Here is a 12,095-nt window from a genome sequence, read left to right as displayed (position 1 = left end):
TTGAATAAGAGGACAAAGAATATGCTTGTCCTCCATTGTAATGCATTATTACAATATTTAAACATTTTCTTGCAGGAGGAAAAAAATAAAAAAATTATCATGTGTTCCCTTCATCAGTGATCATTCTTCTGAGTATCCCATAGCAACAAACAACAGTTACATTGGTTCTCTCATGCATCATTCTTGTCATTCAGATGGTAAATGGTAAATGGACTGCATTTATATAGCGCTTTTATCCAAAGCGCTTTACAATTGATGCCTCTCATTCGCCAGAGCAGTTAGAGGTTAGGGGTTAGGTGTCTTGCTCAAGGACACTTCGACATGCCCAGGGCGGGGTTTGAACCGGCAACCCTCCGACTGCCAGACAATCGGTCTTACCTCCTGAGCTATATCGCCCCTCTATGGGTGTTGCCTTTTGCTGCGCAGGTATATAATTGGTCTGAAAATTCACAAATGATCAAAGGCAAGACTGATGAAATCAAAAGAAAAACTTTTTCAAGGAACTCAGGATGTTGACATTGACTAACTAGGACTTATCTGCTTTATCTATTTTACTGCTCACAGGAGTTCACAAATGATTATCTTCAATGCCACTGGCTGAGCAATAATCCATACTTATCAGGTAAGCATTACATCATATAGTCATTTCATTCACTGATTTTGAAATGACTGAAAGAACAACAGAATCAGAAACATCTTTTTAATTGTAATTGTACAATGACATTGTGATGGTTATAACTGTCAGTGAAGTTTATCTTTAAAAAAATATGAAAATAATGATACAAATACTTGTTCATTATAGATGCTGCACTGGAATTGTCTCCAAAGATGGAAGTTCTGGGTCGTAACTTCACAGGAGATTCTGCAGAAACACCGTACTGTTTTCCACAAGTGAAAGGATCCTGCCTACGAAGTCAAACACTAATCCTTATCAAGGTGGTCGTATATATATTTGTAACCTTCATCATTCTGATGACTATCTGTGGGAACCTGCTGGTCATCATCTCCATCTCTCATTTCAGACAGCTCCATTCTCCAACAAATCTCCTCGTCCTCTCTTTAGCATTCACCGACTGGTTCTTGGGGGGTTTTGTTATGCCGTATAGCATGATCAGATCTGTGGAAAACTGTTGGTATTTTGGAGAAACATTTTGTAAGATTCACTCCAGCCTTGACATTACGCTGGGCATTGCATCTCTTTTGCACCTGGGTCTCATTTCTGTTGACAGATATTTGGCCATCTGTAAGCCTCTTCAGTACAGGACCTCAGTAACCATGCACAAGGTAGCAGCCCTTATTGGAATCACCTGGATGTTTTCCTTTGCATTTGGGTTTGGGGTGATTCTCTCTGAAAGTAATTTAATTGGCATAGAGGAGTTATTCATGAACTCTTGCACAGGCACCTGTTTAAATATTTTCAATAAGCAAGGGGGGGTGATAGCTTCTTTTGTGACCTTCTTCATTCCAGGTACAGTGATGACCAGCCTCTATATGAAGATTTTCCATGTTGCAAAATTGCAAGCGAGAAAGATCAACTGCAGCATGGCAATGACAAGAGCACTGCCTGAAAAAAAGTATTGCACATCTGAACAAAAAGAGAAGAAAGCTGCAAAGACTCTAAGCATTGTTCTGGGGGTCTTTCTCTTGTGCTGGTTGCCATTTTTCTTGATGCTTACTGTTGATCCTTTTCTTGATTTTTCTACACCTGCTATTGTATTTGATGCTCTTTCATGGTTGGCGTACTTAAATTCTACCTGCAACCCTCTCATTTATGGATTTTTCTATCCCTGGTTTCAGAAGGTGTTTAAAATGATGTTATCAGGGCAGATTTTTCAGAATGGCTCTTCATTATTAAACATTTACGCAGAGAACAAGTGATCAAAAATACCTGTAAGAGTTTCTCATACAGTTGTAAAATGATCACATTTTTCTACCTGCTATTTTATGAAATTAACCTCTCAGACAAGTTTAAGTAAATCTCATGCAATATGCCATATTAATATTTTTGATGACTAAAATAGTTTCAGAGGGAGGTAATTTTCATAATAGTCAAATGGTAATTGGTCATTGGAAATATCTTTTTAAGTGACAGATTAATTTAAAATAAATAAAATGTGAATAATAAATGAGCCAAAGAAATACATTACTCTTACATGTAGTTATGTTTTGGACTCTAAATTAATGACTATAAATGTATGCTATTGTGACCTGGCCTACGTACAACCATTCTTTAGGTGGGTGAAATTTTATGGAAGATCAAATGTGACAAAATTAAATAAATATTTTGATAATTAAATAAATAAAAAAGCAATGAAATAAATAAATAGATGATGAAATAATATTGTGTCTTTGTTTACGATAAGGGGCACAAATGGCCCCACCCATGCACACAAGACACGGAGGAGCAGTTGCTGCATTCATCTCATTCTGTTTGAAATCAAAATGTGCCTTTCACGTTAGCGACTGAATTAAGCCATCAACAAAACTTAGACAGTATCAAGTTGTTCATTTGAAAATGTTGTCTTTCTTGAGCAAGCAGTCTCTTAGAAATAACGTAAAAGACAAAATGGGGCACACCAGACCCCGATCTCCCCTGCAATCTGATAGCAAATACTTTAATACTAGTAAGACCAAAAGCGAAGCGATTAGGCATTTAGACTTTTAGACTTTCACTCCAATACTTTGAATGCAATAGATATCCTCCTTCATCCATTACGTTTTCAAAACAGGCAGTTTGTGCCATTTTCTTCACAAAAATCCCCCACCAGACAATATGCAATGGGTGGGGGCGGGGGGGGGGGTTACTATTGCTATTGAGCAACTGACTGACTGTAGCTTTGATATGGTAAATGGTAAATGGATGCATTTATAGCGTACTTTTATCCAAAGCGCTTTACAATGATGCCTCTCATTCGCCAGAGCAGTTAGGGTTGGTTAGGTGTCTTGCTCAAGTACACTTCGACATTCCCAGGGCGGGGTTTGAACCGGCAACCCTCCGACTGCCAGACAATCGGTCTTACCTCCTGAGCTATGTCGTGATATGAATTGTTTGAATTGTTTTGAACATATAATCACACACAATTCATTCAATGCAATCGTGTGATGATGTTGATAAAGACTAGGGTGGGGAAGAATAATCGTGGGCTTTGCAGCTATAGAAATTATAGGTTTAGAACTCCATGGTGATAATGCCTCTGACACGTTTTCAGTTTTTCATGACTACATGACAACTGTGGAAATGTAACAGATTTGTGGGCAGTTCCTGCTCATTATTCCTGAATGAATTACTTTAAAACAATAATTCTGAGCTTTGTATTTCTTTTAACAATTTTGTTTGTGTGTGTTTTGTTGTGTTGTTGCAAATGAGCAATAATCAGACCGACAAGAAGGATAGGGAAGTCAGGGGCAGGGGAAGACGTTCTAAGTAGGGGGTTCTGCCAACTGAATGTAAAAGTGTGATGTCATGATCATTTAAAAAAATTAATCAATTTCCCATATTTTACAGAAAGATGCTTAAAGATGACAGGCAATGAATGGTATTCAAAATTATGAAAGCATGTGTTTATTACTTTAATAGAAAGTGATGTACAGTCTTATTTTTGTTAAACTGACCCTTGAGTCTTTTAAATACAAGATCAAAAATGCAAAACACGGTCTAGATGCTCCAGAATTCTGAGGTTTGACATAATTCTAACCCAAATCATTCATTGGACTCCATTGTTGGAAATAGTAGCGTCGGCAAAATCATCCCACAATTGCTTATCTGAATGAAGGAAGGAAAGAAAGAAAGAAAAACAATTGATTATGTTTTCTCTAGCTAATGAAGGAAAACAAAAGTAACATTAGCCATCAGAGATCGACCAAAGCAACGGTTGTGTTTTTATTTTGAAAGTGCACATATCAGCATCATTCCGCATCAAATTTAGCTGGCATGAAGTTGCCTAGCGACGGTAAACAATTGACGTATTATTTCCTGTTAGCAAATGGCTCAAAGCAACGCAATCTAGCTAAGTTAAACACTTACACCACCGCTTTTTCACTAGATTTTAATTATGATGTAGTTCTGTTGTATAACGGTAATAACTCAGCCTACACACACACCGTGACTGAATAAACAAACACTAGCATTAACTTCACGGTGACAGTGTTATTAACAAACATGTCTTAGTAGGTGCTGTATCGGCATCTTCTAACTCAGTCCTGGATGTTTTAGCATTTTTGGTTTTGAAAAAATCTGAGACGCATTTTTACGCCATGTTGTAGGCTACTTTGTCCGCTTAGTCAACTTGTGCATCATGACTGAAGCGTTTGCAATTGTAACAACTTTCATACTGACGCCATCGTGAACCCCGTAGCAAGATCGCCATGCCTGTGATCACTAAAAACTAACAAACACATTTTTTTCATTTTCTGTTTTCTTCCCCAAAGCTAAATTATTTATTATATCGTTTTAATATATATACTTAAAAAAACGACTAACTTTTTTTTTTTTTTTTTTTTCAGGCAGGAGGTGCTCCTCCTGCCTGCAGCTAGGGGGTGCTGCAGCACCCTCAGCACCCCCCTTCCCGTGCCCCTGAGGGAAGTTATTGGATTAAGGGTAACAGAAATGACTGCTACAGACTAATAGGTACATTGAGTCCCTAACTACCTGTCCAAAACTAACCAACCAAGCTAGTCATTAAAGGCTTGTTAGCCACAAGGCGGCTTTAAACACGGAGCTTTGTGACACTAAATCTGCAGGCAGAGACTAAGGAGTAGCTTAGCCCTGGCCTTTATTCTTCCTGAAACATCCTATAAACCTTCATATGGTAATGTGTTCTGTTCTGTTTTCATACAGTATGTTCGTGATAAACTTTATCTTTTTTGTTATTGTTATGTACGCGCTGACTTTGTTTCTGGTTTGTGGCACTCATTTGTGTTACCATTCATTTTTAGTCTCCAGTTATTACAACTCAGCATGGCTTTTGGGACGTAACACACATAGATTAAGTACCATAGGCTTATCTGTGTTTGTATTTTAATTTATCAAATGAACTCAATCATTCCAACTCAATCAATCGATCACCTGTTTGTAGATCAACTGTTGCTCAAATGCAAGAAAAAATATAACACGAGTAGGGTAACCATATATTGGCTTTTTTTAAAAAGAGGAAGACAAAGAATACGATCCATTATTACATTATTTAAACATTTTCTTGGAGGAGGAAAAAAAACATCAAGTGTTGCCTTCATCAGTGATCATCCTTCTGAGTATCCCATAGCAACAAACAACAGTTCAATTGGTTCTCTCATGCATCATTCTTGTCATTCAGATGGGTGTTGCCTTTTGCTGCACAGGTATATAATTGGTCTAAAAATTCACAAATGATCAAAAGCAAGACTGATGAAATCAAAAGAAAACCTTTTTCAAGGAACTCAGGATGTTGACATTGACTAATTAAGACATATCTGCTTTATCTATTTTACTGCTCACAGGAGTTCACAAAGGATTATCTTCAATGCCATTGGCTGAGCAATAATCCATACTTATCAGGTAAGCATTACATCATATAGTCATTTCATTTACTGATTTTGAGATGACTGAAAGAACAACAAAATCAGAAACATATTTTTAATTGTAATTGTGCAATGACATTGTGATGGTTATAACTGTAAAAGTACTGTATAAGATGAAAATAGTGATACAAATACTTATTTATTATAGATGCTGGACTGGAATTGTCTCTCAAGATGGAAGTTCTGGGTCGTAACTTGACAGGAGATTCCGCAGAAACACCGTACTGTTTTCCACAAGTGAAAGGATCCTGCCTACGAAGTCAAACACTAATCCTTATCAAGGTGGCCGTATATATATTTGTAACCTTCATCATTCTGATGACTATCTGTGGGAACCTGCTGGTCATCATCTCCATCTCTCATTTCAGACAGCTCCATTCTCCAACAAACCTCCTCGTCCTCTCTTTAGCATTCACCGACTGGTTCTTGGGGGGTTTTGTTATGCCGTATAGCATGATCAGATCTGTGGAAAACTGTTGGTATTTTGGAGAAACATTTTGCAAGATTCATTCCAGCCTTGACATCACGCTGGGCATTGCATCTCTTTTGTACCTGGGTCTCATATCTGTTGACAGATATTTGGCCATCTGCAAGCCTCTTCAGTACAGGACCTCAGTAACCATGCACAAGGTAGCAGCCCTTGTTGGAATCACCTGGATGTTTTCCTTTGCATCTGGGTTTGGGGTGATTCTCTCTGAAATTAATTTAGTTGGTATAGAGGAGTTGTTCATAAACTCTTGCACAGGCACCTGTTTTTATGTTTTCAATAAGCAAGGGGGGGTGATAGCTTCTTTTGTGACCTTCTTCATTCCAGGTACAGTAATGACAGGCCTCTATATGAAGATTTTCCATGTTGCAAAATTGCAAGCCAGAAAGATCAACTTCAGCATGGCAATGACAAGAGCACTGCATGAAAAAAAGGACTGCACATCTGAACAAAAAGAGAGGAAAGCTGCAAAGACTCTAAGCATTGTTCTGGGGGTCTTTCTCTTGTGCTGGCTGCCATTTTTCCTGGTGCTTATTGTTGATCCTTTTCTTGATTTTTCTACACCTGCTGTTGTATTTGATGCTCTTTCATGGTTGGCGTACTTTAATTCTACCTGCAACCCTCTCATTTATGGATTTTTCTATCCCTGGTTCCGGAAGGTATTTAAAATGTTTTTATCAGGGCAGATTTTTCAGAATGGCTCTTCATTATTAAACATATACGCAGAGAACAAATGATAATAAAAGGCCTTTAACAGTTTCTCCTATACAGTTGTAAAGAGATCACATTTTTCTATTTGCTATTTTTTGCAATTAACCTCTCAGACAAGTTTAATTAAATCTCATGCAATATGTCATATTCATTTTTTGATGGCTAAAATAGTTTCAGTGGGAGGTGCTTTTCATAATAATTAAATGGTAATTGGTCATTATAATTATCTTTTTAAGTAACAGATTAATTTAAAAATAAAATTAAGTAAAATGTGAATAATAAATGAGCCCAAGAAATCCATCACTTTTACTTGTAGTTGCCCCAGACTATCCGCCAATTCCTCCATTGTTATACTCCCACTCTCTTCTGATTCTGACAAACCCACTGTCCCTTCCATCGATCTCCATTCAATGTGTGACCCAGCCTTTTGATCTGTGGCTTCCAGGCCCTGGAATGCCCTTACTGCAGAGAGAGGAAGGTGAAAAAAACTAAAAACACATCTGTTAAAATGGGCCAATAATGCAGATTAATGTTTTCTAACCTGTTTTAACTAGCCTTTTTGTGTTTATCCTTTCATTGATACTGAATTAACGCCACACTTTTTTTGTTTCTATTTTTCTTGTTCTATGTACTTTTTCTATTACCTATGTTTATTTAAGGTTATTTTACTGTATTTGCAGTGCTGTATAGTACTTTAACGAGGAAAAAGAGCTTTATAAATGAAATGTATTGTAATTCTTATTATTATTATGAATGGAATATATACTCAGAGCCCAGTTAATGGGTCATTAACACATATACAGCTTGATGATCTTGTCATCAGATATGAAATACACAAGCCTCAAAAACGTAAGCTACAGTACACCTATTCTAATAGAGTACAGTAGTGTCAGATATTGTGGCATGGCCACACCGTACCATAGGGTCAGTGTAGCCATTTGAATTTAAAGATTGAATGCCCAACCTGTGACATTCAATTGAAGAAATCAATCAATTGAAAGTCTTAGGGCTCTATGTTCGGGATGGTACATGCCATTTGGCAAGCCGTTGCACTGGCGAAGCAGCATTTTCATAATGGATTTTGATGTGCTTGAGCCAGTTTGGTCATTTGGGGTGTCGCTGGGCGCAAATGTAGAAGGAGAGGCTCAGTTGGGGGTGTGTCAGTGAAGAGCCACGAAAATTGGCAGCATGCCAGTGCAGAAAGCACACAGCTCTTAAGGGGAATGAAAAGAGGTCATCTGATTGGTTGAATCCAGCTGCAACACACTCACTCATATAATTCAGCCTAATCTACCACATTTTCCACCAACGCCATGCACTGTGAGCTGTGCGCTCCTTGCCTCTAGTCAAAAAAATAAAAATTCAGTGGCCACTATATGGCAGAAATATTCTTGCCTGACAGTCCAATATCATATGTCACACCAAGCATCAGAACTGACATCATGGATGGCACAACATGATATCACATACCATGTAAACAATATGATATATAATGACCATGTCATTAATGTTTGTCACAATAAAAACCAAACTAAACTTTACTGTCATTGTACAGGTACAACAAAAAGTGTGTACATGGCAGCATGAGATTCAGTGAGATGCAATGATAACAAGAGTTGTAAGATTCCTGGGAGAATAATGATTGTACCATCCATATATAAAGGTCTGTCAGTAATAAGTAAGTATATTCTAATGAAAATAAAATTTTGAATGTTTCATTAGAATTAAACTGAAACTGTGAGTTATCATCAACTGAAACTAAAACTATTCAAATGACTAAAATGTGACTAAAAATAAAATTCTATTTAGCCAGAAAACTAAAACTTAATCTTTTTTGTCCAAATTAACACTGCTTGCCATATGGCAACAAACATATTGCCTGAGAGCCCTACACAGCTTATACCATAGGTGGCATGTCATGATATGACATATCATGTTAGTAATGCTTGTCACAATAAAAATATAATTCAACTTCATTGTCATTGTAAAACTATAACAAAAATATGTGTATGCACCTCATTTGTCACAATAAATTAATATTAGAATCCTAAAGCAATTGCTTTTTATTTGTGCGCAGAACAAGATGTATTAAGATATATACAGGTATAAAACAACCAAACCATTAACAGAAAATTCAAAGAATTCCTCGCCTGATGTGTAAGGAGAAGGTGAAACAACTGATAAAGATGGCCTTGACAAGGCACCCAATAATGTACTAGCTGCCAGGTGTAATCTGTGGACCTTACTGGGATGAGGAGCATCTGAGCAAAACAAGTGCTGTACTCTAAAAGACCATTCCACTGCAGGGAAGCCCACTGAAATATAGCTAGGAATGCCAAAATAGGGTAAGGCAACTCACAACTATACAGCAATTCTGTCAGGTAGACGAACTGCAAAAATAATGGGCCCACGCAAGGGACAGGAATGGTGTCACAGAGGGCACACATGGTAGCTTGCCCTTTCATCAACTGATGGAGGGCATTGCAACAATGGGACAGGCCATAAAATATGAAAACAGTACAAGAGAACACCAATGTTTGAAAGAAGAATTTCTCAATTTCAGAATATAAGTTGCTAGTACAACCTAAGATATCACAAAATCAAAAAAATTATAATAGGTTTGTCATTATGCCTCTGGCGTTTCTGGGTTTTTTAAACATTTCAACGTTAGTTGAATAAGATCTAAATCATACCTCACCGTTTTTATTATTGGTTATTGGTTGCAAGATCTAATGTTGAAATTAAAGAGGTATTTGAAAGATTTGCATGTAAATTTATATTACATTTTCATGTTACATATTAAAAACCTTTAATATGTAACATGAAAGATCTGATAACTCCAATTTTAAACATATTTTTCGAGCAGGAGGAAAAAAACACGCATCTCATTGCATCTCAAACTACAGTTCCATTGCTTCTCTCATACGTCACTCTTGTCATTCAGATGGGCACCACCTTTTGCTGTTTGGGTATATAATAAGCTCAACTGACATGAAAACTTTTCAAGGAAACAAGATGTTAGCATGACTGACAAGAAAATATCTGCTTTATCTGTTTTACGGAAATAATACATACCCATCAGGTAAGCATAGAATCATGAAAATGAACACAATGTAGTGAATAAAAACTTCAATATTAAACTAGAATAGTAGTTTAATTTGAAAACTCACGAATGACATGAAATAACAGAATTATAAACATCTAATAAAAAATTTAAAAAATTGTATAATGATATTGTTATAGTAAAAGCATGTTTATCAATATTTTTAAAAAGAGGAAAATAATCATTCAGATATATTTTGTTATAGGAACGAACTGGAAGTGTCTCCAAAGATGGAAATTCTTGCTCTTAACTGGACGGGAGATTCTGCAGAAACACAGTACTGTTTTCCACACCTGAAAGGATCCTGCCTACGAAGTCAAACACCGATCATTATCAAAGTAGTCATGTACATGTTAATGGCTGTCACCATTCTTTTGACTGTCTGTGGGAACCTGCTGGTCATCATCGCCATCTCTCATTTCAGACAGCTCCATTCTCCAACAAACCTCCTCATCCTCTCTTTAGCATGCATAGACTGGTTCTTGGGGGCTTTCATTATGCCGTATAGCATGATCAGGTCTGTGGAAAACTGCTGGTATTTTGGAGAAACATTTTGTAAGATACACTCCAGCCTTGACATCATGATGACCGTTGCATCCCTCTTGCACCTGGGTCTCATTTCTGTTGACAGATATTTGTCCATCTGCAAACCTCTTCAATATAGCACCTCAGTAACCACGCGCAACGTAGCAGCCCTTGTTGTAATCACCTGGATGTTTTCCTTTGCATTTGGGTTTGGGGTGATTCACTCTAACATTAATCGAGTCGGTATGGAGAAGTTGTTAATGAATAATTCTTGCACAGGCAACTGTACTTTCTTTTTTAATAAAGAAGGGGGAATGATGGCTATTATTCTGGGCTTCTTCATTCCAGGCACAGTGATGACAGCCCTCTATATGAAGATTTTCTGTGTTGCAAAAGAACAAGCCAGAAAAATCGACTGCAGCTTGGCAATGACAAGAGCACGATGTGATAAAAAGTGCCCGTCTGAACACAGAGAGAGAAAGGCTGCAAAGACCCTGGCCATTGCACTGGGGGTCTTTCTGTTGTGCTGGCTGCCATTGGTCATGGCACTTATTACTGATCCATTCTTTGATTTTTCTGCTCCTGTTGTTTTATTTGATGCTTTTCTATGGTTGGGGTACTTTAATTCTACCTGCAACCCTGTAATTTATGGTTTTTTCTTTTCCTGTTTCCAGAAGGTGTTCAAAATAATCTTATCAGGGAAAATTTTTCAGAATGGCTCTTCATTATTGAATATTTACGAAGAAAACTATTGATTCTAAAAGGCCCTTAACAGTTTCTCATATACAATTAAAAAGAGATCATAATTTTCTGTTTGAAATTGCAGATAATCATGCAGATAATCGTTTGTAAATTTAAGTAAATGTGACATACTCATAGCTTTTCATTGCTAAAATTAGTATTTTGATGATATGAAGACAGCAATTGGTAATTAGCATGGCTGGGTGTTTGTCACAGAAGTCACAGGTATCGTGGATTCTGTGATTTTTGAATTTCCATGACTTTCCCTGTTTCTTATTTTATTTTATGTTATTGCTATTTCCATGATGTCCCTTTTTAGTCCTTTCTGTGATCTTTTTCCAGTTTTGTATGATTACTGTCAATCTTAATGTAGCTTACAGTCAGTTGTTGCAATCAGATATTTGACAACCCCAATGAACAGTGTTGATGCCAAGTACTCCATCTCCCATTATGGTAATATTATCAGTTTCTAAAAACATTTCATTAAAGGCAAAAAGCATGCTCTTTCTTTCCATGGTGGACCAGTTGCGATTAAATGCACCCGCCTACCAATGCATATTTATTCAAATTTGTTACTAGCCGTTATTAGCTACAGTTGCATTTGTTATTCCTATTTCCCACCATTGTCTGAGATCTGTTGGTTTATTTCATAAATTGGTGTTTTTAACATTGGTGTTTTTTAACATAATGATTTCTGCCTCTTTCCCCATTTTCTGTGATTTGCAACTTCCACGTGACTGTTCTGTGACTTTAGCCAGAATCTTCTGTGACAGAAACCCAGCCTTAGTGATTATAAATAACCGAATGAAATAAAATATAAAGGATAAATGACCAAGGATTGCTGAGTGTACTTTTGTTTTTGTCTCAAAAATAAATTGACAAAAATGATTATTTTACAACCATTAACCTCAGGCTAGTGCTATAACCAGAGGTCCAGTCTGCACCTAAAGAGATATGCCTTTGGGGTCTGGT

The 12,095-nt window shown here is 37.0% G+C and overlaps 3 protein-coding genes across 3 annotated transcripts; all 3 read left to right on the top strand.

Annotated features, from left to right (window-relative positions):
* The first annotated feature begins 485 nt into the window (after positions 1-485).
* Positions 486-2,165, top strand: LOC135258007 (trace amine-associated receptor 4-like). The gene is made up of 2 exons (XM_064341204.1): positions 486-622; positions 803-2,165. Exon 2 carries the CDS (start codon positions 829-831, stop codon positions 1,876-1,878), a length of 1,050 nt encoding a protein of 349 aa, XP_064197274.1. The 5' UTR covers positions 486-622; positions 803-828; the 3' UTR covers positions 1,879-2,165.
* Positions 2,166-5,730: 3,565 nt separating this feature from the next.
* Positions 5,731-6,780, top strand: LOC135258045 (trace amine-associated receptor 4-like). Its single transcript, XM_064341241.1, has one exon. The coding sequence runs from the start codon at positions 5,731-5,733 to the stop codon at positions 6,778-6,780; it is 1,050 nt and encodes a 349-aa protein (XP_064197311.1).
* Positions 6,781-10,071: 3,291 nt separating this feature from the next.
* On the top strand, positions 10,072-11,170 carry LOC135258006 (trace amine-associated receptor 4-like). The gene has a single exon (XM_064341203.1). It carries the CDS (start codon positions 10,088-10,090, stop codon positions 11,135-11,137), a length of 1,050 nt encoding a protein of 349 aa, XP_064197273.1. The 5' UTR covers positions 10,072-10,087; the 3' UTR covers positions 11,138-11,170.
* The last annotated feature ends 925 nt before the right edge of the window (positions 11,171-12,095 follow it).

The sequence above is a fragment of the Anguilla rostrata genome, chromosome 6 (assembly GCF_018555375.3).
Source record: "Anguilla rostrata isolate EN2019 chromosome 6, ASM1855537v3, whole genome shotgun sequence".
Classification (NCBI taxonomy): Eukaryota; Metazoa; Chordata; class Actinopteri; order Anguilliformes; family Anguillidae; genus Anguilla; species Anguilla rostrata.
Note: the sequence above shows the minus strand (reverse complement) of the source record. Positions and strands in the feature narration are given on the sequence as shown.